General features: G+C 36.3%; 3 protein-coding genes across 3 annotated transcripts; 2 read left to right on the top strand and 1 right to left on the bottom strand.

The window, feature by feature from the left end:
- The first annotated feature begins 1,060 nt into the window (after positions 1-1,060).
- Positions 1,061-4,221, top strand: LOC141592521 (uncharacterized). The gene is made up of 4 exons (XM_074413227.1): positions 1,061-1,406; positions 1,838-2,285; positions 2,601-3,065; positions 3,863-4,221. The coding sequence occupies exons 1-3, from the start codon at positions 1,193-1,195 to the stop codon at positions 3,055-3,057; spliced, it is 1,119 nt and encodes a 372-aa protein (XP_074269328.1). The 5' UTR covers positions 1,061-1,192; the 3' UTR covers positions 3,058-3,065; positions 3,863-4,221.
- Positions 4,222-5,527: 1,306 nt separating this feature from the next.
- Positions 5,528-21,679, bottom strand: LOC141592523 (protein CTR9 homolog). The gene is made up of 24 exons (XM_074413228.1): positions 21,244-21,679; positions 19,957-20,023; positions 19,661-19,855; positions 17,697-17,797; positions 17,065-17,118; positions 16,834-16,950; positions 15,858-15,921; positions 15,543-15,757; positions 14,845-14,929; positions 13,165-13,265; positions 12,665-12,757; positions 12,384-12,452; positions 12,216-12,308; positions 11,826-12,092; positions 10,966-11,046; positions 10,150-10,308; positions 9,753-9,851; positions 9,308-9,409; positions 9,122-9,229; positions 8,798-9,022; positions 7,633-7,899; positions 7,486-7,557; positions 6,693-7,004; positions 5,528-5,878 (listed from the first exon to the last, which is right to left on the bottom strand). Exons 1-24 carry the CDS (start codon positions 21,382-21,384, stop codon positions 5,714-5,716), a joined length of 3,252 nt encoding a protein of 1,083 aa, XP_074269329.1. The 5' UTR covers positions 21,385-21,679; the 3' UTR covers positions 5,528-5,713.
- Positions 21,680-22,424: 745 nt separating this feature from the next.
- On the top strand, positions 22,425-25,317 carry LOC141591235 (uncharacterized). Its single transcript, XM_074411594.1, has 4 exons — positions 22,425-22,587; positions 23,018-23,383; positions 24,731-24,854; positions 24,955-25,317. The coding sequence occupies exons 1-4, from the start codon at positions 22,536-22,538 to the stop codon at positions 25,217-25,219; spliced, it is 807 nt and encodes a 268-aa protein (XP_074267695.1). The 5' UTR covers positions 22,425-22,535; the 3' UTR covers positions 25,220-25,317.
- Positions 25,318-27,657: the final 2,340 nt, after the last annotated feature.

Raw genomic sequence — 27,657 nt, forward strand, 5'->3', positions numbered from 1 at the left:
AATATGGAGGATCTTATCAAGCTCAATTTACGGTTTAAAATTAGTTAAGAGCGGAATGAGAGAGGTACTCGTAGAATGGTAATGTGCATACTATAAGAAGAAAGATGAGTATTCTGATCTAACTCATTACACTGTGCTATGGAAGACCGGCATACTCAAAGCAGCACAAAGCGGTAAAGATTTAAAGATTGACTCCAAATAAAACTGAACTGAATCGAATCAAAATTAAAACATTATCCGTCTTAAACTGATCTAGCTTCTAAGGAAAGATTTGCGACTCTGTATAATAAGTCAAGTTAGATCAAATGTTGACTGATCTATAGCTTGAAGGGATGTGATCTAAAGAAAATGGGATCCTATAGTATAGTAGTAGTCCTTCAATAGTTGAATATTGGCTTTGAATGTCACGTGAGTTAGGACTTTATTGTCTCACTAGATAGTTTTTTTCCACCTGCCAAATGATGTCCAGGACAAGCCTGATTTAAGTACTATTATCTCTAGCTCTAGCCATTGTATTGTCAAATTTTAACTCTTTATTTCTTAAAATATGTGTAACATATATTTATATTATCACTTTAAATGAGTTATACTATTATGTAAACTCAGAGTATCGGTCAAAGTCGACAATGTTTGATTAGTTACTGGAAAAAAGATTGTTGATTAACGATTTGTTTCATTTACGGACATATACAACATACATACATGTAATATCTTGACAGAGTTAATGACAGCCTAACTGAGCGATCATCTTTACCCGTTTAACCACACTACGTGATCGGGCGTGACCAAACGCACTAGCCCGATCACCATCAAACCCTCATACCTAAAAATAAATCTTATTATGCAAGAAGCAAATAAAGAATCAAATTTGAGGGATTTTTGTAAAGAAAAGATAGGATGAAAGACAAAGAGCTGCAGACATGCTGCTGCAGGCCAGAAGCTTACAGAAAGGTTGTGTCATATTTTTATGCAGAAATCTTATGCATCATCACCTCTCTCTCTTTTTCTCAATGGTCCACTCTCAATAAATATACACACACACAGACACACTACTCTACTCACTACTTGGACTATTCTTCCTTCTTCACTTCATTTCTTTACTCTTTAAACCAAATATTCTTAATTAATCCCTCTTTTTCCTTGATTTTCAGCAGTTTTTCCTGAGTTTTTTCATCAAAAATTATAAGAAAAGATGAGTGCAACAACAGCAACAATAGCAGTAGCTGGGTCTGGAAGAAGTAAGTTCCCTTTCACTACAACACAATGGCAAGAGCTTGAACATCAAGCACTTATTTACAAGTATATGGCTGCTGGTATTCCTATTCCTCCTGATCTTCTCTTCTCCATCAAAAGAAGCCTTGATTCTTCTCTTTCTTCTAAGCTCTTTCCTTACCAATCCACCCCTTGTAAGTCCTCTCTTTCACTCTCTTTAGTGTCACTCGGAAACAGTCTCTTTAATATTTTTTCCCGACTTTTTATATCAAAAGTCGGGATAGTTTTGTTAAGTCACACCCTGTGACCCTCACATGTTTTTTTTTTCAGAGAAGGAAAGAAATATAGGTCGATCCCCTAAAATAAGACCAACCCATCTCATAAAATTGGCCATGAAGTCGGCTACTTTATTTTTTAGCCTCGCGAAAACGATGCCACCTAACATTATAAAAGTTTGCATCTTTATAGACTTGCATATAACTTATAACATGACATACCTTACTATATAGTAAGGTGACCCGTCATTCGGAAACAGTCTTTTTTATGTTTTAACACAATTGTTACATCCGACCCTCTTTACCCGACACGACAATAGTTAAGTTAGAATGTTTTGGAATGTGTACAGTGGGATGGAATCCATATCAAATGGGGTATGGGAAAAAGATAGACCCAGAACCAGGAAGATGCAGAAGAACAGATGGGAAAAAGTGGAGATGCTCAAAAGAAGCATATCCTGATTCAAAGTACTGTGAAAGACACATGCATAGAGGCAAAAACCGTTCAAGAAAGCCTGTGGAATCTCCTTTGACTAACAATAACATCATCAACAACAACAACAACAACAACACTTGTTCTACTTCAACTATTTCTCCTATTATTTCTGCCTCTGCTGCAACAACAACTTCACCAAATCCTACTGTTTCCTCTACTAATTTCACCAATCAATCACTTCCTAATAATAAACCTTCTTCTAATTCTCTATATTCTTTCCCTTCTTCTGATTCTTTCTATAATTCTACCAATGCCAATCTCCTATACCCGAATGCTTCTTCATACAGTCAGAAGGATTATAGGTATGTTCCTGTTTTTCCTGCTTTTTTTTTCCATAAATTGTGTCATACATTCTTGGGTTTGGGGGACAGCTTTAAAGTTGCTCACTTTTTGGTCTTTCCTGCTTGGTTTTTTTGGTTGTGAGTAGTAGCATGAGATAACCGTTAAAAAAGGATCGTCTCACTGTGTGAGTGAGACCGTCTTATTCTAGAATTTGCGAACCAGAGCACAATATATCATGTCTACATTGTCTTGTGAGTAGTGTGGGATCCTTATAAGTTTTGTATATGAGTTTTATTCTTCTAAATATTTATTAATGATGTAATGAACCCATGCAGAGATAGGTATTATCAAGGATTAAAAGAAGAGGTGGGAGAACATGCATTCTTCACAGAAAGCTCAGGATCAAGCATAAGAGGCTTTTCTGGCTCCACCATGGATGAAAGTTGGCAACTTGGTGAAAAACAAAGTGGTGTGTACACTAATAATTACTCTAACAATCAATACAATGGTAGTTCAACAAGGCAACAACAAGAACAAGAACAACAGGAAAAACAATGTTACATTTGGGGAAGAGATTTCAATTGTGAATTATCAATGAAGGTTGATGAAGAAAGATCAAATAATTTAAATGAAAAAACAACACATCATTTCTTTGATGAATGGCCTATTAAAACAGGAGGAGGAGGAGGACTTAGAGATGATTCTTCATCAACCACTCAACTTTCTATCTCTATTCCTAGCTCTGCCTCCAATCATCATGACTTTTTCCTTTCCCATTCTAGGAACCCTTAATTTTTAAGGTAACTATGCAAAACTATTCTACTTTATTATTACCATTAGCTTACACTTTTACTCCACATTCATTATTTTTTGCAATTTTCAAAATGATACTTTTAACCTTATTTTTAAGCATTTATGATTTTTTGAAATTTTAATTTTTCAAAAGATTGTTTAACTAGTTACTTAAATATTTGTGTTATTAAATTATAACTCTGCTTATATTTTTCAATATATTTAAGGTCAAAGTTTTGAAACTGGTAACAAAATAAAAGGAGTAGCTAAACACATTATTCATTTTTCTCCTATAATATCCGAGTCCAATAACTCTAATGAGTCTAGGTCTTACTTCCTCCATTCAACTCCACTCTACCACTTTCTTTTTTCACGTTTGCCAACGCGTGTTTTACACGCTAAATATCGTTAGCTACGTATTTGCAAAAATTATAAAAGTTAGATATTTTTAATGTATTCGTAAAGACGAATCAAATAAGATCCCACATGAATATATTTCCACTTACGTATTGAGAGAAAATCGAAATTGAATACACAATTATGAATAATGTATAAAAGTAAAATATGTAGAGTGGAGTTGAATGGAGGAAGTACATTTTAATTCTTGTGGCATGTAACATTTTTCTTATAGTTCACTAGGCCATGGCCAAATGCATATTGACAAACATTTGTGTGTTACCATATGTATTTTTTGTTGTACACAAAGTTGGTGTTGGGTTTTAATGTGACAAAAATGTGTTTTGTCATATTATGTCATTTGAGACAGTAATATTATTTAAATATAAATAAATGGTATAATGTGCAGGTGGATTGAGTAATTCAAGAGAAAAGGTGTGAAGTGTGAAGAGGTGGGACTCTGAATCAAAGGTGACCAGAAAAAGAGACCTTTCTGTTCATTTTCTGATACAAACTGCGTGGCCTCTCAGTTTCCTGTCAGTTTGCTGCTGCTGCTGCTCTTTCTTTTTTGTTTTTTCTCTTCTCTTTGACTTTTATTATATTCTTGAATCATTTCACTGTTTTCTTTTTTTATTTTCTTTTTAGGTATAGTTTTAGTAGTTGTGCTATGTTGTTTGTGTTTGTTTTCTATTAAGGGAAATATGTTGTAAGCTTGTGATTTAGAGGACTTGTGTTTGCAATGAGATTTCTATTTAAAATTGTGACCAACATCAAGTTTTCTATGACAAAATCAAGAGTTGGGTAAGACTTTCGGTATTGCTAATGATTGAATACCGACAGTGATCAAGTTTTCAAATAACCTTAAAATATGTTTTGAGTTTTCGGGTAAGGTTGCAACTTTTTATTACTCTTTCCTTAGTTTATTTTGCATTCTAGGTTTTTTAAGGTAAGATAGTTTATTTTGCATTCTAGGTTTTTTAAGGTAAGAAAAAATAAAATTCAGGTGATTATATTGTCTCACTTAAACAATGGTTAACCATGTCTTCATAGAAGAAATTGTCAAGTTACATCTTCAATGGAATTTCCAAAGTAGTATGTTAATTATTTCAAAATGTTTTGTCATACAATAATCTCTTGCCATGTTGGAATATAAACCCACATGTGAGTGTCCCACATTGAAGGAGAAAGAGAGAAATGTACCACTTTATAGCCAAGGAGTTACTCCTACTATCGCCAATTGGTTTTAGGATGAAACTTATTTTGTGTTGTTGAGTGATACGTCCCTCCTCCGTTCGGATAAGGCCCAGGCCCATTTATTCTAACATGCCAGTATTAATTTTGAAACTCTTAATTAGCTGCTAAAGTGTCTTTTTAATGCTAGACTTTGGCTCTGCTCGAAAGCTCGCGAGCGGCTCAAACTTGTGTAATAAAATAATATTTCACTTTTATTTTATAAAAATATTTATCATAATTATATCTTTGTATAACCGTATCCTATGTTTTTATTGATTTGCCCAATATTTTTATGTATAATCTCTTAATCCTGTTATTGAAACTCTTTAAAGAAACAAAAAAAGATATGTAATTTAAAAATTTAATATAGGCCCACATTGATCTCGAGCTCGTTTGATCTATAGGTTGTTTTTTCAGAAATTTGTAATTTGATATCAAACTTGTGTCCTATTTCCCACACAATTAGGTCAGTTCCTTTCTACTTTGCAATACCTTCTATCAAGTAATCAGTAACTCCCAGGCCTGCTGAAAAATACTCAGGTTACAAACACCGACCATGAATATAGATTGTTGCTAAGCTCATGGTAAATGTCAATTCTCATTTACTCGCCCATGGCCGGACGTAGCGTGGTCTCAGATTTTTCTGTCTATTAGCCCCGGCCTGTTCAGCTGGCAATAAAAGCGGCTACCGACAATTCAGTTAATCCGTCCAAAATCCACTATCCTATTTTTACATAGGCTACAAATTCGTATTATCCGACTCCAGTCCGCAGATAATCAACTCTTAACATTGAAGTGAGTTGCTAGAGTTAACCATTCACCAAACGAATTCCCACTTAACTTGTGTAACGAAGAGTCTTTGGATACATCACATAATTGACGAGGTGGAACTTACAAGATAGTATACCAAAATTTTGTACAAACATTCCTACAAAAGGGCTAAAACAAGGACTAAATAAAACAAGGCAACTGAAAATGTAACTAAATTTTACAGGACCAAAAGCCGTAACACTGGCTTGAGTCGAAATTAATCTACATCCTCGTCAGGGTCAACATTTGGTTCGTTTTGATCATCTCTTACGATTCCCATATCGTCCTGCTGGTCAAACAGACCGGGATCCTCCGGCCTATACATTGGTTCATCGTCGTCTGATTCCGCCAATCTCCTTCGACTTGCAGTTGTAGGAGCCCCCTTAAAGATAGAAAAGTAAACCCCATGAGTCAAACAATGGTAAGAGAAACCAACCACCGAAAATACCAATCACACAGCACTCGGGTACATTACCACTACTACAGCTACAATATTACACAAGTGCTTCGTGGGCTCAAGCAAATGGCATGGTTAAGGAATAAGATGTATGCAACCTTAATCTTGTGTTGGATACACACACAGACTTTTTTTAATGACCCGGAATAAAAATTGCATTTAGTGACTGTTAAACTCATACAGTAGTAAAAACTAAAAAGAAGCGCGCCCTATAGTGCATTCATTATTCCATCATACTCCCTGCCTCTCATTTATGTTGTCTACTTGTCTCCCTCGACTTTAGTAATTAATTTTGACAACTATTTTCTTACTACATACTACAGTAAAAACTTTTATGAAAAAGATAATACGACAATAGGTGTTTTGGTAAATCGATGCGACATATTTGGCCATGGTACCTTTACATATATTTGAAGATATTAATGGTCAAAGTTAGAGGTGGTAAAATGCGGGCTTGGGCCGGACATGGGCCGGGTTCATGTTAAATTTGTGGCCCACGGACAAGCGGGTTTGGGACGGGTTAATGGGCTGGGCCTTGGTATTTTTCTTAAAATGCCTTGTTCGTACCCGCTTATTTTGCGGGCGGGATGGGTCGGGCTCAATGGACGGGACGGCCCATGAACAGCTCTAGTCAAAGTTGACCATCAAAATCAAAAAAATGGGATGGTGTAATCCGGAAACACGGTTGAATGAATAAGAATATGAAAATCAATAGAGAGAAAATAATCATTAAGCTTACCGTATTGTCTTCTGCATCTGAATCTTCAAGCCCAGCTGCAGCAAGAGGATCCTGGGCCTTGTCTTCCTCATCGTCATATGCTGTATTTTGCTGATTAATATGGTCCCCATAGTCGTTTTGTGGCTCATCCATATCCTCTTGATATCCAGGTCCGTCATCAACTTCCTCAATCTCATAATGTGACTTACCACTCTTGTCCCTTCTCTTCTTCCCCCCTTTCCTCCTCCTCTTCTCGCTGTGGTCACCTTCCTCATCTTCGCTGTGGGGCCTGTCCTTCCGCTTTGAAGGTTGGCCACTGCTCTTAAGTTGCTCCTGTAACATACACTTTCCAGATTTAGCAAAATAGAAAACCAAAAACCTCGATTTTCTCAGTAACCTACCATATAACGAGTATTAGTTTGCAGGCAAATTTACTAGTTGAATGAATTGTTTTTGAGTAATTCTACAGCATTGCATGAGAAGATTACAAAGTTGGGTAAGAAAAATGTCTATGGAAAGGGAGGGTGGGACGTACATCCGTAACAGAGAGATAAGTTAGCATGTACAACTGCACCCACCTTACCCTAATGCTTATAGGGCGCTCGCAAATGGCTGAGGTATGAGGATAAGGGGGTTATATATACGCACCTTACCCCGCACAAGACTTTGAATAGTCTTTGGACACAATACCGCATCTAAGAATAATAAAGCCTCTTCCGGGGAAAAAAAAAATGGTCCAAAGGGGAACAAGTTAACCTTGCACATGAAATCAGATATGACTTCCCAAGGAACATGATAATGTTAAACTACTTACCTTGACACGTTCAAAACGCGCTTCCATTTCCCTTGCTCGTTTCAGCTCTTCTTCTTGCTTTCTCCTTTCCATCTGCATCGCCATCATTAGCAACGATAAACAAATAATATGAAAAAAACATCAAAATCATGCAGAAAAGTGACTGACCTGAAGTTTCTTCTGCTCTTCAGCCTTACGACTGGCTTCTTCAGCTAACGTGACCTGACGAGCAAGTTCTTGTTTCTGCCGGCTCTGCTGCTCCTCCAGCTCAGCAGCCTCCTTATAAACTTTGGCAACGCCCAGTAAGTGCTTACAATATCCAACATGTGTATCGATTTTCTTCTCATCAATTCCATGAATATTTTGATTAAATCCCGCAGCCAGCTTTTCAAACACACTAATAGCAATCTCCAGCTCAGAAACTGTAGTACGCATCTGTAATATGCCAACATAAAGGACAAGCAGATTGAGCTATGATTAGCAAAAACAAGTGAAATGGCTGACACTAGAACCACAGTAGACTAACATGAGAAGAAATACGATCTGACTTTTTTTCTGGAATGGGGAATCTACATTTCATATTTATCTACGGCAGCGACGTTATTGAAATTTTATGTTTGAAATGCATATTGTGGATCCTTGGGAGAAAGTAGGGGTACTAGGACACTATAGTGGTTCTGAAATGAACGTAAAAATTAAGAATATGACAAGCATAGCTCCGGGGAACAAAGAAAAGAAAAACAAAAAGAGGAAAACCTAACAAAATATCACTATGCAAACTTATTGAGAAGTGACTTTTATTAAAGTGTGTGCATCTCCACAACCTTACAGTTCACGTGAGAAGCACTCTCAATACCAGACAAAGGCCGTGCTTCAAGAAAATTCAACAGGCCTCCAGCATTTGTGATCTACCTTACCAGATTATACTTTCAATAGCAAGTTATAGTGAAGTCAGACAGAAAAACGTCAGTTGCCGCTAAGTTTTCTCTACAATGGCTCAGAATGTAATGTAAGGTGCAAGCCAAAAAAGAAAGCATTCTCTAGTAGCCCCCAGACACATTAAAATGTTCAATTGCAAAATAATACCCTATACATACATTGAATAAGGTTATCTCTCTGTTACCCCACTTGAGATACTAAATCCGTGCATGAATAAAGTTCCTGATTGTGGGAATTAAGGAGCATACTAAGACGTGGATAAAATTGCAAGCTGAGTAAAAATGCAGTGTCACAAACTGGACTGACCAAGTGAGTACAAAGCTTATTCATGAACAGAGGAAGCACCCTTATTAATGCATTTCAAGTAGTCACACAGAGTATTAACAAATCTTACCTCATCTGCAGACCTCTTCTCCTTGTTCAGCAATGATGCTGAAAACTTCTGCATTACGGCACCAAGATTAAATCTAAGTGTGTAATTTGAAGGTGACAAATGAATGGCCCTAAGAAGTGCCCGCTTGCTATCCTGCCACTGTTCAGCTTCATAGTAGGTCCTAGCAAGATACAGAAGAACTTGACTGTCTGTGTTGTGGAAAAATTTCCGCATACAATTCTGATACTGCAGGATAGTCATAGCATAAAACATGTCATCGTGGAGAAGAGCAAAAAAAATAAACAATGTGTTTGAAGATGAGAAAGCAGAAGCACCGATAAGTACCATTTTCAAAGCCAATGAAAAATTTCCCTGCGCAAAATAAATATGTGCCAAATTTATCCAGACATCTGGCATCTGAGCAAACACAGTTCCACTAACAGCTTCTTGGACCTGAAAGAGATACATAACAGTGAATGTGAGAGGCGTCCACATTTGCCTAAAACGTAATAATCTCAACCAGAAACAAACCTGCGTCAGTATTTCTTTTGAAACATCAAATTGCCCTTTTTCTGCAAGGATCATTCCCAGTCCATTGGCAGCGTAAAAGTTTGCGGGGCATTTTTTCAACACCTATAAAAAGCAGAAAGGAATGAAAAAAAGGTCAAGTAAGAGAGTGACAGACGCAAGGTGGAGATATACAATTTATGTCTAGGACTGCTCTAATTTATAAACACTAAATGGTAGGCTTCACATAGGGCCATATTTCCAATATGCTCCATTTCCCTCAAGTCCTCAACCTTTGCAGGAGCAGGTATGTCAAGCTTACTAGAAGAGTATATAAAAGACAGAAAATACACAAGAGACCTAAAATTGTTAAAATGTATACCATCAGCTAGAAAGCAAAAGGAAAAAAAAAAAAAAAGAAAAAAAACATATAATCTAATAAAGCATCTTGTGAAAGATAAAACATTACATTTGAAAAGATTTCCTTAGCTTTCTCCAGATGAACAGGGATGTGCTTGACTTGCTTTTTCAATTCACTTACAAGTGCAGCAAAGTAGTTCCAGTTTCCCTATTTTAGCCAAAAAAAAAAGAGTATTGCATAAGGTACTGAAAATCCATTATAAAAGCAAAGGTAGACAATGTTCAGTGTTTGCATAAGTACTGAGGGGGATGGACGTAACACTAACATAACTAATTAACTATGAAACACACGAAGCAAGGAATAAAAGATTTCATGCCTACATACTGCGATCCACCCACTAACAAACATGAAGCTATTTCCGTGATCCCACTTATCACTATGAAAACATGTAAGATGAGACTCGAGAAGTGGCTGAACAATATCAAAACTAGCCCTTGTTACGTACCAGACAAACAGATGCGTAAAAATCCTTCCCATCAGCAGCTTCACTAGCAGCACGGAAAGTGTCTTTAGCTTTGACCCATTCATCGTTCTTTAGTTCCAGACATCCAAGTATCGTAAGAGCATTTGGACACTTATCATTAACCTTCAATGCTTCACCAACCTATAGTGAGAGAGCCCATAATTATACATTACCAACAGAGTTACTGAATTCATAGTACGCCCAATTTGAACTCGCGATTCGCTCAGAATAGGGAATCCGATACACAAAGTATTACGTAAAAAAGCAATTCGTGAATTCGTAATTACTAATACACTTCATTTAATTGATAGTAAAAAAAAAGTTCATTTTCATAAAGACCAGATTACAAAACACAAAACCAGACTGAGGGGGTGGTGGCCTAATTACAAGTAAGCTTCATACTTCAAAAGTTCTTTACACTATACCTAAACAATGGAGTATATTATGCTTAATATTTGAATCATATGAAGCGAAAATGTAAGTATAAATCTAATTCGCTCTTTTTTAAAACCTAATTCGTGAATTAGAGAGTATTAATTCGCAAACGAATCGCGAATTGATACGCGCGTATCAATTCGCGATTCGCACCCTTCTAGAGCGAATTAGGTAACCCTGATCACCAATAGCAAACGAAAAAAAGAAAAACAGAAAGGAGGATTTTGTTTGGCAGAGCTAATTATTTCCACCCCCTATCCTACTTTGGAAAATATTCAGACTTTGACTTACTTGAGTTACTTCCATAATTTGAATTGAGAAACAAATTCACACAGAAGTTACAGCCACATTAGAGAAACTAACCAATTCAATACTCAATCGAATATTGTTACGAGCCTTCGCTATACCAGCAAGCCTCAGAAGAGAATCCACATATTCTGGATGCTACACAACAAATCAGATAAAAAAATGAGTAGTCGAACAAGAAACCTACTGGAATTAAGGATGAATAAGCAGCAAACAAAAAAAATCTTAAATTTGGTAAAGCTGATGCATTAGAGGACCAACCATTTTATAAAAATTACTTCTGTACAATTTTCAAAATACAGAGAAATAATGGTGCCCGTTAAAATACAAACTAATAAAGAACAATTGCCTTAATATTCGAAAAACAAGGAAAATTGGTAGGGTTCAAAAGGCATGCGAATGTTATACGCACATGCTGTATTTTAGTGAGTTTCCTTATCCTATATATTCACACTCTTAAACATGACACTGAAATGAGGCCGTAAAGCCTCACTGCAACCACTTCATAAGTGTTTTGTAGATGAACTTAGCCACATTTGAAGGCGGTATCAGCTATGCAACACGTCAAAGAATTTCTACATCAAGAAGGAAACTGATACGTAATACCACACTACTACACTGCCACCATAAGCATAAAGCTGAAGATATAATATAAAATGGCAAAACTCGGACAAAGACGCCTACTACAACAGGATAGGACCGGACAGGGACTAAGGTTCTAGGATGAGGTTTCATTCAATCTTCAAGTATGAAACTCTCCTCAAAACCTTGGGTCCACAGCCCTTCCCAAGTATAAAGTCTATAAATCATCTTCCCCAAGACTTTTTGAAACAATACAACATCCAGATAGGTCTATTTTTAGCCTAAAATACGAGACATTCCAAGATAAAGTAACACGTTATCATAATATCAAGTACCTTATATAAAATCAAGCGATGCAACAAAATGGCACTTGAAGTTTTATGCAACTCCTCAAGCAACCTCGCCAGGTTAAAGACAGTTGGAACTTTATCCCATGGTAGTTCCACAGAATTCCCTTCTTCCTCTAGACGATGAAATATGTGTACATCTTTGTACTGTAACAAAGCTGTTACTGCATCCACAGTATAGCCATCTCCTTTCTCGCTTATTAATGAGAGCCATACACCATTACCTAAAGCATCTTTGAAAGTCTGTTCTGCAACCTATTAAAACACACCACGTATTTGTGTCTTGAAGGATACAGAAAATGGTGACTACTGAGAAGAAATAAATGGCCCCAAAACCAAGCAACACAGGACATTTGTGAAAATCAGAAATCAACACACCTCATATTCTCCTCTTTCGAAGTGAAGGATCCCAATGTTGTTGAGAAGTTCAATAGGTATGTCTTCACCACATTTCTTCAGAAGGCCACGTGCCTATAAAGATGCATAAAATTGCGATTAAAGCAAAGGAAGTTAGAGAAAGAGAGAAGGAAAAGAGGTGATCCTCACCGTTCTATAGGCTTCAAGAGCAGCACCAGAATCATATGATATCAACAATTCACCCAAATCCAGAAATGCCTGCATCAACATTACATCAAAGATGATCCAAACATAAATCTAAACGATAAATAGATTCCAAATATTAGGGACAAAAAAAAAAAGTTTTTCCAAATATAATCCTCTCCTATTAGCCAATAAACAAAATATCTTTAGAGCATGTGCAACATAGATGTAGCACACAATCACAAAATGATAGTTCTACTTCTACATAAAAGAAAATAAAATCTAACCTCTGCATCACGCGGGTCAATTCTAGTAACCTTCTTCAAGGCTTCCACAGCTTTCTCTGTCTGGTGAAGAATACCATGAACATGTCCAAGAGCCTACACACATAAAAGCAATTGAAATTAGTAAGTAAAAGAACAGATCAATGAAAAAAGTTTACATATAATCCTAAAACTTGTGGGAGCTCAGTCGCTAGAGATCCTACAATGTCAACCAAGAGGCCAGGATTTAAATCCATCAAATTAAACATAATCCAAAAATGGACTCCTTGATGGGCCTTCTAGGTGCCCAAAGTTTTCAGCATATATGTTTGGGGTTTCCTTGCGTGCTAGGGTACTTCTACTTCCCAACCAGCCTTACATAGGCTGAGCTCTCGTGGTCTGTGGCTGTCGCCAGTTAATTACCAAGTGAAATAATAACGAAAATATAGCTTAGTGCATGAGAACAGAATACACAAAAAGAACTTTCCAGGACACTTGGTTAAAAGTCAAAAGTCAAAAGTCACCTTCAGTGTTTCGCAGTTATCAGGATAAACCTCAAGCACCTTCTCAAAGTTTGCTAGGGCACTTCTATAGTCCCCCAACTTAAGCTGTACTTGTCCCAAGCCTGCAAAAAACAAGTAATTTAGCCCATCTAGTAGGAAAAACACAAGCAAAGTAATTTAGCAAATAACTGTAAGCACAAGTAACTGAAGTCTGACGTTAGCACGCCTAAGACAAAACAAGGAATCTGTCATAATATAGAGTAATAGGTAGCAGTGCTATCTTGTAGTATACTGAGTATTGGGTTGCAGAGTAATCAGAAAGCTGCTCCTTAAAAGTCGTAAACATACATATAGAGCAGCCAAAATTTCTCATTAAGCAACATTCCCACAGGTCAATGGGTAACTATTCAAAATTCATCACAAGACATTGACATTGTCAGAAACTGTAATGCGTGAAGCAGCAACTCATTTTTTTAAAGGTTAACAAGAAGTTATAGTACATGACAGAGAATAATACTTCCCCCCGTCTCAGGATAAGATTCACACACCCATGTCACAAGAACTAAGGACAGCAAAATTGTGTGGAGGAAAATGCAAACTGTGAAACACTTGGGTCACAAATCACAGAAACATACCAAAAAAAGGAATAACGCAAAGTGTGAACCTTATCGTTAGACAGCCTTGAAAGGAAAGTATGGAAGTTACTCTGCAGTACCAAGACTACCAACTACTAAGCACTGCAGATTCTCTGGCCCCAAAAAAAAAACATAATTAAAAATAATAAGCACAAAGAATCGCGACTTCCAGCTATTATGAAAGCGTTTCAAAATGCAGGGAATTATGCAATGTAACGGCCGATAAAACATTTTTCACCTTAACTGGCCCAATATTACGATATGTAAAAGATGTACTGAAAACTGCAGAGATTTGGCTGTTACAGCCGATATTTGATCAGTACAGCAGGTAATTGGACGGATGGCTAAGCGCCTAAGCCTACGCCTTTTATCAACAATTCCTTGAGCAGTACAAATAATGTGGCTGATAAAAGAACAAGTCGTGATAAAAAGCAGTATTGGGTCATACTATCACCTTTCCATTTGGTGGAGTAAAATAAGCGGGCTAAGAGGCTTTTAAGCACTAAATTTACTTACATATCTTTTCAGTTGTCCCACCAAATAAGTGGGGCAAGAGAATTTTGGTCATTTATCAAGGCAAATCTTATCTAAATATATAAATGTATAGAATTAATGAAATTCCAAATAAGAAGGGAGTAGTATAATACTCCTATTGCAGATTTGTAGCCAGTACTATGATTGTACAGCAAGTTATGCACAGAACTACAGAATGAGAATGATCATTCCACTTGAATGACTAGACACGTACGACAGAAAATTCGAAAAAATAAATCTCTTGATGCCTTACTAGCTCTCTCGGAAGAGGCCTTTTATCACAAAACTATGTTGACTTGTTTCCTTATTAACCACCACAATACACTTGGCACCACACAAGCATCAATCTATTAATGATTTAATGGGTAGTCATGACAAACTCATCAATTATACTTGAGTTTCAACTTAAGATAAATAAAATAATTCTATTTGATCAGAATTTATGAGTGTCACCGCCAACCAAACTTCTTATCTCCGTCTTTTTGTTACCAATAAACTAAGCAACAAGTATGATAACTCATCACAGACATACCATAGTATGGTAGTACAAACTCCTGAGGCTTGCTACTTTCTTTAACTGATGCCATGTAATATCTCCCTGCCTTTTCATAGTCTCCCTGCAAAAATGTATTCACCAGAAGATTACCACAATACTACGAAAGTTGCCTCATTTGCATGTCCAACTTCCCAAATAAAATACACAAAGTGAAAATGAAAACAACCCAAATTTCACTGGTGAGCTACCAGATACAAAACTATGTAAACAGATGCAGAACGACCTTGAAAGATACCAATTACTCTCTCCATTTTCCTATTTTCTTCCCATTTGCTTATTGAGGGTCAAAGTTGCCGAACTTCGACCGCAAATATATTGAAGAATGATACACGTTGAAAAACACGGTCAAAGTTCCATCTTGAAGACCGCGAAAAACCAAATATGAAGAAAACAGAAAAATTAAGGGAGTGCCCAAGTAGGAGATATCACTTCATCATACAAAATTGCTAGATACAGCAGATAGAAGTAAAGTTCGATCACAAACTATATTGTTTTATAGTGATATATTGCTAGATGGCAACGGGAAAAAGTGGATAAACAAGCACATACAAGAAAGCACAGACAGGTGAGTGAGAGCAGAAATAAAGCTTTTTTGGACCTCATACAGTCACATTTAAAGAACTATAATTAACTAAAGATGCAAATTACTAAAAGAAACAAAAAAAATGTCTAACCTTGCTATGATAAGATCGTGCCAAATTATAGTACGAATGAGCTTTTGTTGGTCCGTGATTTGTAACAGCCAAGGCAGTTTCTGTCAATTGCTCGACTAGAAAGTGTTGACCGGTGAAAAAGAAGTGATTCGCCAGATAATTCAATGACAAAGGATTGTAGGGATACACTTCAAAAGCAAGTTGCATTCTCTCCATCCCTCTTTTTATTCCACCAGCTGTCATACATATGTAATTAATTAAATAAAAAAGCTTAATAATATCATATAGAAAACGCAAACATAACAGTAATGCGCATACTACTTTACAGTCACTAACCATCATTTCCATGCAATTCCATCACACCTAAAGCTACCAGAGCTTCAACGTTATCTGGGTCTAACTGCCATTCCGAAAATCAAAGTTGAAACAAATAAATTAGCATATAAACATAGTTGTATACACAGTGATGGCATGGTAGATGGTCATAAGATGAGGGAATGTTAATGTATTTAGCCATTTAGCAGTAAAATGGATGAGCGTAAGAGACATTCAAATTGGATATCATGTTAGCATGGAGCTCCCACCAAGCGTGTAATCTCTACAAATTTTCACTACCATCAAAATCCACAAATGATGCACAGTAATGAAAAGCAATACTGGAAAACACATGAACAATGGTGGATCGCCACAAACCTAGTCAACAATATGAGATGTAAAATAATTGATGAACTCAATAATCTTCCTTTACTTTATACCTTCCCAGAAGAAAAATAATTAAGATCTTCAAGTGGAAAACGAAAATAAACACCTAAATCAAAACAAATCGTAATTGCGCAGGCTACTAACTTGAATGGTGGTTTCTGTCTTTATTTATTTTTATTTTTGTGTGCAAGGACAGAGCATGGTATGTTAGTGATTCCTTTATTTTTCCTCTACTTAACGTGTAATCATCAAATATTTTTACGTATTCCTTTGACAAGAAGGCAAGAATAGTGAAAGAAGAGTCTTTACAGAAACCTGTTTCTTTTGCCCGATCACAATTCACAAGCTAGTGTTCAACTCTTCGAGAACATACAAGAAAAGTTTCTGAAAAGATATCTGGTTTCATCATAAGTTACATGTAATCAGCTCGAAGTGTCGGACGTGAGTGTGTGCTGGAAAGGGTATGAATCGGAGTGTTGGACATGGCTATCGTGTGAAAATTTACACGTGTTGGCTTAAAAGAAAAGTCATATGTCAGAAGGATTGTCATGTCGACGAGCTAGGTTTCATTTCAACTAAATAGAAAAATGTACACACAAATAATGTTTACCTGCAACACCCGTTCAAAGGCCTGACGGGCCTTTTCAAAGTGACCCAACTTGTAACGGCATAAACCAATCCCGAGCCTGACTGCGCCAGGACAATCCGGATATACTCTCAGAGCTCTCTAACAATATTCAAAGCAAATGTCAAAAGATATTCTGTATCAAAGGAATATGTGCAAGCTAATGAGTCTTCCTTGGAAACCCATATATCAATTAAGCAAAATAAATCACCTTACCTTGTACAACTCCAAAGATTCAGAATAGCGTCCACGATTAAACTGGACTGACGCCTGCAACCATATAGAATGATTTTTCTTTTTCTTTTCAGAATAGAACAGAATAAAGAAGAGTAGCGCTAGAAAGAGAGGACATAAACATGTGCATATTAGACAAGCATTCACTGACATAACTGAAGAAATGAACAGAATGAAACAAATGCAGGTAAGGCACAACTGACTGGGTTGGCCATCATAAATATTTCTACTAATAAATGGCCCTGCAGTTTAATGGCGCATAAACTTCATTGCCATATTTTCACACTCCATTTATTTCTACCCAGTAGTTTGACTAGAAATTTTTTACTTCGTAACTAATATATAACAGGTAACCACAACTACACTGGGCACTGGGTGAGCTTGGTTTATTAAAGGACAAGCTAGTAAAAACAGAGAGTGATTAATTACAGTTCACATGGCTATGAAGGAAAGAGTATAAAAGACAATATAGTGCGTTATCTAACAAAGTTACAACTCACAAGCAGTCCAAAAGATATCCATTTACACTCTTTTTATAGGTAATAGCTAATATCGATTAAAAGGCACCAAGGGGAATATCCCTCCACATCTTGTAAGGTAGAAATCAAAAATACCTGACCAAGGAGGGCAGGAATATTGTCAGGATAGCCATCTAGTACAATCTTGAATGAATTGAATGCCTGTTCCACATCACCTTTGGCGAGTAAAAGCTGACCTAAACATAGAAAAATGTTCACTCATTATCAGCCTCATAAGGAAAAACTTAAAATCAGTGACAGTAGCACAGCCCTCAAATCATCAGAAAACAGTGAACAAGATAAAAATACGAAGCTTTAAAAAAACTACTAGGGAGCACATCAGGATTCAGACTGGAAATGGGACACGGGGACAATGAAACTGAGAGCCATTGCAGCAAATACTGGGACAGTAAAAGTGGGTGTCATTGCAGCAGGCACAATATAGTACAATACTGTAAGACAACTTAATAATCTAGATCAACGTGACAAAACAGAATGTCTTCACAGTAATAAGAATACAAAGAAAATAAAAATAGGCAATTGACGTCACATATTAAAGCACGAAAAACAATTCAATTTCCAGCCTTGGTATAAAAAAATGTAAGATTTCTTCGATAAAGAAACCAACTGTTCACAAGGAGAGAATATTAGAACACGGCAAATCCGGCAATACATTCCACACTACGTTGATACAATAACACTTATTTTCTCCAAGCACAAGCACTACCACCTTCAACCCAATGATCTTGACCTTAGATCTGTAAGAATTTCTTTTTCATATCCACAGTTACAAGTAGGTAATCAATTTTGTGACAATAACTCCAGGGGGCTAATTATAACATATTATTGCTATATCTAGAATGTATTCCGCATATTCTAACATATACACATAGCTTCTAAGCTTTAATAAACCATGAAACGGAGCAGCGTTATTTCAGGTGGCTGGATCAGAAAGTAATTGACGAGATTGTGGAACATCCCCTCTCCAAATCCAAGACTGCTAATTGACATTCATATTTCATTTCCACTCAAAGGTTTGCCTCAAACTTTTAGAAGATGACATTCTATATCTCAATTAGGGATGAAAGAACATTAGAAACATATTTCATAAACCTTAGCTTCTATTTGCAAAACAGGCAAAGAAAAGAAGGCAAGTGAATGAATTCGAGTACGGCAATTACAATAACAACCTTACTCCATTTTACCTAACAGGCTCTCGTCTAAAACGAGGCACTGGAGTCTGTTGTACGCAAATTTACGCAACCCTTGTATTAAAAGACAAATAGACCTCTTTGCCAATAAATTATAAATCATAATGAAATTGCACTGAGGATTGTGTTGACCAACAACTACTTTTCAGTATACGAATACAGCATCAACCAAAAACCTAGTGTTCAATCCATGATGAAATCATCAATGGGAAGTTACACAAAATTAATTGCAGAAGCGAGTGTCAGAAATAGGTGTAGCCCAGGTGTTTCATTCGGATGTGGACCCTGACCTAAAATCTTCAAAAGACCAATTTAATTCTTTAATTCATATATCAATAAATTTTGATGTAAAGTTGATAACAAAAATACTCGAACCATATCATTATTGCATGTCAGCCTGAAAGTATAAGAGTTCAAATAATTGAAGACTGAAACCAGCGGACAAATGGTATACGCGATGCTTCTTTCTTCTCCCTCTTACTTTACTTACAAACCATATCATTATTGCATGTCAACCTTCCATACTCTCTTTTCTAGTAAAAAAGTATTGGATTTTTAAGTAGAGAGTCAAGTATGGATTCAATTTTCTTATACTTGTCATGGCATGTTGTAAATAATTACAGCTCCTAAACAAAAAAAAAAATAAACCAGCAATTTTCAATGCAATATCAATGGCCGGGATAAATATCAGATAACCAGTGACTAGCATGAGGAAACACTGGACCACGATGCTTAGTATTACACCAGAATACCAGATTTAATTTGTCACATGTCACTCAAGTTTGGACATGTCCAGCATCTTATTCTATCAATGCATTATAATGTAACAAAATAACCTTAAATACTAACCTTTTCCAACCCACGTAGACGGTTCATGCATATCGATTCTTGAGGCCTTATTGTAGAACTGGGTTGCTTGAATAAAATGCTGTTCCTTGTCCTTAAGATTAGTCTCAATCTTTCCAAGATAACTAAAATAAGCCCCCAGTGCATTCAGAATTGCAATTCTCTCATATTTCACATCCGAATAATACTCATCAATTTCTGAAAATTACAAAAAAATTCTTAATCCACACAATAAGTATCATAGGAAACGTACGCCCAAAACACAATATAACCAAACAAAAATACAACAAGAAACAGACCTGTGCCAGAACCTTCTTCCAAAATTTGACGAAACTGCGTGACCTTTCCTTGCTTAAAGTATTCTCTCTGCACAACAGAAAAATGTCATTAACCAAATAAACAATTACAGACCACGCTGCATAACCTCTCCCATTACAGTCAAATTTAGCATATCAACCCTAAACTCAACCAATGTGAATCTCCAGAAGAAAAAGTGGGCTAAAAAAATATATAATTCTCTTTATACAATTAAAGCCTGGATCTACAATTTGCCAGTTTAAAAAAAAAAATAGAGAGTTGAAGAACAGCAGATTGGAATAGTAGTATTGCATTGTAAGTTCTACAGTTTTTACACTAATCCTACGATCCCCAAAGCAAACCTCAAATAACTGGGGCAAGCATTAGGTATAAAAAGAACGTCGAACTTTGTCTTCACATTCAATCAAATGCAACACGAGACGTGGCTGCATGGGTCCATCAAAAACTTTCCCAAACTGAATTTTCATAGACGAGTCCCCAATATTCGCAAACTGAATCTCATCATTGAAAGTATCGATTTAATTTCACTAACTGTGGAAGCATAATAAATAGTATCTTGTTCATAAACAAGTAGTTATACTTATACATCAAGAAAAAATTAGATCTTCTTTATGTATGATGTATCCAACTGCAAGAATCTACTATATCATAAAATAAATTTTCGAAAAAACACCCAGGAGATATAGTGAGATTTGGAGTTTCGTGACAGTTTGTTCTATAGAGGCATGAACTTATATACTCTACTGATTTCACAATAAGTTATACAGACAAGCAATCCTTTACACCTATATTTGCATTTATCGACAAATTCAAGTTAACAATTTGTTTTCTAGCAAAAACTCGGGCAGAGCTGATAAAGAATAGAGCATCTGGGTTCTGTAATTTTATTTCAATACCGAACAAATTATATCATCTTGTCAACCAATTGCAACCAAAACTAGTGCATACGCAAGCCTCAAGTTCACAGCATAGAACCAACAAAGTTCAAACCTTTCTTCCAAAATTGGCAGCAAAAACCAAAACAAATACCACATACTCAATTTCGAGCAGTTTATCGCCTCCGAACAAATTATATCATCTTGTCAACCAATTGAAACCGTCTCATACAATAGTTTGTCGCCTCTGATTAACTCAACTATACACTAGTTGCACAGTGATTTGGCAAATTAATTCTATCATGAAACCGTCTCATACAAGAATTTGCGAGCTCAAAAAAACATTGAAATTTACCAAAAATTTTAAAAAGTAAGAAGAGATAGAGAACGAACAGCGATAATAAGCCAAAGATCGAGAGGAGCTTGTTCGGCTTTAAGAATGTCAAGAATATCAGTAGCATCCCGCGGTAATTGATCAAGCGATACTCGTACTTCTTCTTCGGAATTTTGCACCGGTATATACACGCACGCCATTGATGCCCTTTTCTTCGGAAATCGGAAAACCCTAATTTACCAAATTAATGTTGATTTACGCAGTTCCTTCGACCTAAATAAATTGATTGTATGAAATTGAATGTGTATAATGAATGTATACGATATGAATTAGTAGATAGGTAGGATTATAATAAGATAATTTAATTGAATTGAGTTGAAGAGGATGATGATTGAGGAAGAAAGGGGTTTTATGTTGGTGATTTTAGTGACAAAGGATGAACTCAGGTATGAGGGCGGGGGAGTTTATTAAACCTTCACAATTTGTAGTTCGTGAAATTTAGGACTTCGTTATTCCTTACCTAAAAAACTTAGTCTTAATTAATCTTGGCACTTCCTAAATCTCGCGCACTAATTTACTTAATCCCGTAAATTTTTCTTTTTTAGGTGCTGTTTGGCCAAGCTTAAAAAGTGCTTTTGTAATTGAAAAAGTAGTAGCTTGGCCAAACATGGTAAATTAGAGAGTGTTAAAAGTACTTTTGAGAAGTCAAAAACTGATTATTCACCTCCAAAAGGAGAAGTAGATATTTACTACTTCTACTTCTACTTTTTACATAAATAACCAAATAAGCAAACAAAAGTTGTACTAAAGTAGTTAGGCCAAACATATAAATTTTGTGAGAAACCGCTTTTACAAAAGTATGGCCAAACAACTAAAACTTTTCCGAAAAGTAACTTATGAATAAACTCCTTTTGAAAAGGAAAAGTCATTTTCCATAAGCAAGGCCAAACAGCACCTAAGTCTGAGTAACCCCTCTCATTTCCCCTGCTATGAGAGAAACTAGGGAGCAATTAGTCTCTCTTGTGACGGAGTACATCCGTCACAAGGTAAAGACGGGCCAAATCGATACCAAATAGAGTAATGTGGATACTGGTGGGGGTTTGAATAAGCTATTGTTTAATATATTGCTTGGGAAAGGTGAAAGAAAGAAATAATAAAGAAATGGGGAGCTCCTCATATTTCGTCTATTGTCAGTACAATAATTCAACTTTACCTTCTCTCTTCTCTCATCTCTCATCACTCTCAGTAAAGCACTCATCACTCTCACCTATCATCTACAACACAATAATACTCATTTTCTTAGTCTTAAAGCTTCGTCCTTGAATAAATCTCTTCAAAAATTGAATATTCAATGGGTAAGAAACAAATGGCGATGAGGACACCCCCGAAGAAAACGATGGAATGTATGATATTATTAAATTTATTGAATGTTGTTTGTTGTTGAATGTTTGGTCAGAAAAATGGTTTCTATTGTTAAAGAAATGGTAAAAAATGGTTTTATTGTTAAAAATTGTTGATGAACCGTGCATGCATGAGTAGAACTAAGCAATGCAGTTGTTGAACATGGTCATTTTAATTTACTAAAGGATGGTATCATTAATGTATTTAAAATCATATCAGGTTTAGTTATTAAGGATGGTATCATTAGTGTAATGGGAAAAAAACTTCGGATCTGGTTTTGTTAGTGTTGTTTAGTATGCGATAATGTCAGGTGAAGTCGGGTTTTGTCTAGAAATTGTCATGGTAGTCAGTTTTGTCAGATTTGGTGAGATTAGGGTTATTGATTTTGGTTTTTTTTGGTTAAATGAATTAATTAGACCTGTCATTGTTCAGATGAGAAGAAAGCCAGAGGAAAGCAGGCGATGCAGAAGGGAAAAGAGAAGGTGAAAACAGGGGTTTCATTTAGAGAGCCCATGGAAACAGATGAAAGGGAAGATAGTGATGCGTCTGAAGACATCTCAGAGGATACAGAAGACAGTGGTGAGGAGGGAGGCAGTGGTGACGAGGGAGTCAGTGATGAGGAGGGATGCAGTGATAAGGAGGAGAAGGTAGACAGTGCTGAGGATGAGAAGGAAGGCAGTGCGGAGGAGGAAGGCAGTGGTGATGGTGATTTGGCAAAGGTACTGAATAAAGTGGTGAAAATGGCCGCGGCTCTTGGTGCAAAGAAGATAAGCAAGGAAGAGAGGAGCACGGCAAATGGTAAGCTATGTATGTGACCATTTTGATCTGCAAAAGTGACCACTTTAATTGTTAAATGTGACCAATGTGGGTATTAGATGGTAAATTAGTAAACTTGCTTGCATTTGTGATAACATCATAACATATATACGAATGACATAGTGACATTTGCAAGTTGTGACCAATTTATGCAGAAATGTGACCCTGTTAATGTATATGTGAAATTCTTATCTGCAAAATGTAACCAATTTGGTGATATGAACTAACATTAACAGGGTCACATTTACCAGTTAAAATGGTGACATTGTTGTTATGTGTAAAATGTGACCCTGTTAATGTATATGTTAAATTCTTATTTGCAAAATGTGACCAGTTTGGTGATTTGAGCCAACATTAAGTGGGTCACATTTACCGTTAAATTGGTGACATTGTTGTTATGTGTAAAATGTGACCCTGTTAATGTATATGTGAAATTCTCATCTGCAAAATGTGACCAGTATGGTGATTTGAACTAACATTAACAGGGTCACATTTACCGTTAAAATGGTGACATTGTTGTTATGTGTAAAATGTGACCCTGATAATGTATATGTTAAATTCTTATCGCAAAATGTGACCACTTTGGTGATTTGAACTAACATTAACAGGGTCACATTTACCAGTTAAAATGGTGACATTGTTGTTATGTGTAAAATGTGACCCTGTTAATGTATATGTGAAATTCTTATCTGCAAAATGTGACCAGTTTGGTGATTTGAACTAACATTAACAGGGTCACATTTACCGTTAAAATGGTGACATTGTTGTTATGTGTAAAATGTGACCCTGTTAATGTATATGTGAAATTCTTATCTGCAAAATGTTATCAGATTAACTTATAAATGTGGCCATATATTATCTGATGAATAAAGCTTAAGAGGCTAACAAACCCTTTTGTTGTGCATTTACTATGAAATGTCACCAGTTTACTGAATGATCTTGAATCTAGAATGGTAACATAGTAGAATAAAGAGAGTGTCACCACTTTAGTGTACCTTTAGTCTCTTAAAATGGTGACTTATATATATGTGTCAGTTTTTATGAGCAAAATGTGACCAATGTAAGTAAGAATTGTGACCCTGTTAAGGGAAAAGTTATGCTGTTTTGGTGATTTGAATTATCAATTACCAATTTAGTGTACCATTAGTTTCTTAAAATGGTCACTTAGTTCCCTTGGTTATGGTGGCATGTACACTTAGTTGCCTTTGAGATCATATGTGACCAATTTATATGAGATATGTGACCACTTTAGAGTAGATTACCAGTTATTAGGAAATCCTTTTATGTTGGACAATGTTTGACCAACTACAGATTTTCACCTCCAAACAGTGTCTCAGAAAATGAAAGGTGTTGCTGAAAAGTCGAAGAACATAGAGGATGGACAAAGCTCAAAGAGAAAGTTACCGGGAGGGGTTGTGGTTGTAAAAAGAAAAAGACAGAGAAAGAAAGGAACGTATGTTAAGCTTCCTTAATCACTATGTGACCATTTTAAGACTGATGAACTATTTGAAAACTGTTTTCTTTAACGACTAATTAATTGTGTCATTTTATAGGAAATTGAAGGGGGTCAAGGGGCACGGATCACCAGCTGCCCTACACTATGTCATCCAGCATTTATCGACAGAACAGAGGAAGGTCGTTGAAGAAATAGGGTTCGGGGGGCTTCTAGAACTGAGGGCCTCTAAGTTCATTCATACGATGGTTGGCTGGTTGTTGGTGCGTTATGATACGCATACCAGGCTATTGTTATTTAATAGGTTGGTCCATTTCTCAATCAGTAAGCATGATGTTTACGATGTCTTTATGTTACCCCAGTAAATAACGACGATAAAGAGCTACTGTATTGTTGGGTTCCTTTGATTGATGATAACATGCCCATTTGATGTGTGCTTTCTTAGTTTACCTTTTTCAGGATTTATGGTTGAATCAAGCTTGGATTAAGAAGTGTTGAGTTGTTGATCATCCCTTTGTATTGTGTCTTAGGCGTCATCTAATGTACAAGTGAGAAAGTAAAGTATCTTAGAGTAATAGAAACAGTTAAGACGACTGTTACTTTCACAAGTAACAGCTGCCTGGACTGTTGCCTCAATTCGTAACACTTGAATTCTTTTTTATCTTTCGAAAGCCTTTTTCGTGTCTCTTATTTTTGAAAGATAAACTTCAGATTTTTATAAGGATTTGGCCTTCAATAAAAAGTGGTTTGAATAATTATCATTTTCAAAATGTTTCCTCTTTGTGCAAATTTGACCCTTTGGTCTTTTATAAAACAAGAAATGCTTTTTGCCATATTTGTGTAAACTTGTCATCATGTGACTTGTTTTTCCTTCTTTGTTTTCTGAATTTGCATGAGCTTTTATGGATAATTTTCAAACACTCTTTCTCTCTTTTTGCCTTTGCATAAGAACCTTCTTTGATGCAAGTTTGGGAGGTTGTTGAGACTCATCACATGTGAGGTCTTTGACCCTTCAAAACCCTAGCAACTCCCTTACTCATCCCCTCTATAAAAGGCGTGCCATTCCCTCTAAAAATCCCAAGACTTTTTCTGAGATTTAATTCAAGTTTGCAAATCGTTTTTAAAGCTTAAAAACCGAGTGTTTATTTTTCAAAACTTTTAAAAGTCTTCAAGTTGTTACAATCATGGCTACTGTTACTTTAATATACTAAACTCTCTCACTTATGAATTGTTGATCTTGTAAAAGTTGTCCACCTCAATTCTTTGTTAAGAATAAGATAGTGGAAGCTTGATCCTTATAACATTTTTAGTGCGTGTGTAGAGTTTAAGACGGAGTAGTCTTCAACTCTTTGGCAACCGGAGTAGGTTGCGAGTTGGCTTGTCATAAGAACGGAATAGTTCTTGGACTTGTATCACAACCGGAGTAGGTTGGTGTTTTTATTGTACGGGTCTTTTAGTTGTCGGAGTAGATCACTAAAAGAAATCAATAAAAAGTAGATTGGACGTAGGCACTTGAGTTTCTTGCCGAACCAATTCAAAAATCTCGTGTTTAATCTTCTTTACTTTATTCCGCTGCAATTTACCTTGTTTGTTTTGCTTTGCTTAAACTTTCGAAGTAAGAGTTCATCATACTGTCACATTTGGTCTGCAGTCTGTATTCCATAAACTGAGACAAATAGCTACAGTCAGAACAGTTGTTACTTTCATACTTCAGCAAACATTCATTCCAATACTCGTTTAATCTTGCAATATTATTCGAAGTATTCTCTCATCTCGTTTGTTCTCATAACTCACTTAAATTCAATAAAGTTGAAGTTAAATTTTTTAAATAGTACCTAATTCACCCCCTCCCCCTCTTAGGTACTTGAATCCATAAACTCAACAATTGGTATCAGAGCCTCGTGCTCTTGATCAAGGCTAATCGCCTTAGAGTTTGATTCGTGGGTAATGGATTCCGAGAAACACTCCAAGATCCCGGTCTTTACCGGTTCGAATTTTGGATGGTGGAAACTCAAAATGAAACATTACATCAAAAGTATCGATTATCAATGTTGGAACATCATCCAAAATGGACCTCTTGTCATTGAGGAAACCGATATTCTAAACGGTTTCACCAAAACAAAAGAGGAAATAAATTACAATGAAAACGACTTCAAACTTGCCGAAAAGAATTCCAAAGCAATGTCGATTCTTCAACGTTGTGTTGGTGAGGGGGAAGTTAGTCGAATCTCTGGATGTCCTACGGCAAAATCTATTTGGGATTCCCTTGTACTTGCCTATGAAGGGACGTCCCAAGTAAGAAAACACCGTATGGACCTTCTCATGCAACAATATGAGATGTTTAGAATGTCAAAGGACGAGTCCATAAATAGTTTCTCTTCACGTTTTTCTTGTATTGTTAATGAGCTTAAAAGTCTAGGAAGGAATTTCGAGTCCGAGGACATCATTCGAAAAATCCTTCGTAGTCTAACCTCTAAGTGGCAACCCAAAGTCACCGCCATAGAGGAAGCTAAAGACTTGTCAACCCTATCTCTTCATGAACTAATGGGATCACTAATGGCTCACGAGTTTAATCTTGATAAGCATTCTAGTGAGTCCTCAAAGGGAAAGAGTCTCGCCCTCACATCCTCTCCAAGTGATGGATAAGATGAGGAGGAAGACGAGTTTGCTATGTTCACAAGGAATCTAGCCGGGGTAGTCAATGGTCATGGAAGCAAAAGGTTCACTAATAATTACTCGAAAAAACGCTTTCCTAAGAAACGACCTAACTCCACCGTGGGATGCTTTAAATGTGGTGATAAAA

The sequence above is a fragment of the Silene latifolia genome, chromosome 7 (assembly GCF_048544455.1).
Source record: "Silene latifolia isolate original U9 population chromosome 7, ASM4854445v1, whole genome shotgun sequence".
NCBI classification, from domain to species: domain Eukaryota; kingdom Viridiplantae; phylum Streptophyta; class Magnoliopsida; order Caryophyllales; family Caryophyllaceae; genus Silene; species Silene latifolia.

Coding starts and splice junctions, on each gene's coding strand:
- LOC141591235 (XM_074411594.1), top strand. CDS start 22,536: ATGGGTAAGAAACAAATGGCGATGAGGACACCCCCGAAGAAAACGATG. Junction 22,588..23,017: donor CCCGAAGAAAACGATGGAAT/GTATGATATTAT, acceptor GTCATTGTTCAG/ATGAGAAGAAAGCCAGAGGA. Junction 23,384..24,730: donor AGAGAGGAGCACGGCAAATG/GTAAGCTATGTA, acceptor ACCTCCAAACAG/TGTCTCAGAAAATGAAAGGT.
- LOC141592521 (XM_074413227.1), top strand. CDS start 1,193: ATGAGTGCAACAACAGCAACAATAGCAGTAGCTGGGTCTGGAAGAAGT. Junction 1,407..1,837: donor TCCTTACCAATCCACCCCTT/GTAAGTCCTCTC, acceptor GAATGTGTACAG/TGGGATGGAATCCATATCAA. Junction 2,286..2,600: donor TACAGTCAGAAGGATTATAG/GTATGTTCCTGT, acceptor GAACCCATGCAG/AGATAGGTATTATCAAGGAT.
- LOC141592523 (XM_074413228.1), bottom strand. CDS start 21,384: ATGGCGTGCGTGTATATACCGGTGCAAAATTCCGAAGAAGAAGTACGA. Junction 14,930..15,542: donor CACGATCTTATCATAGCAAG/GTTAGACATTTT, acceptor ACATTTTTGCAG/GGAGACTATGAAAAGGCAGG. Junction 9,410..9,752: donor CTAAGGAAATCTTTTCAAAT/GTAATGTTTTAT, acceptor TGCTTTTTATAG/GTGTTGAAAAAATGCCCCGC.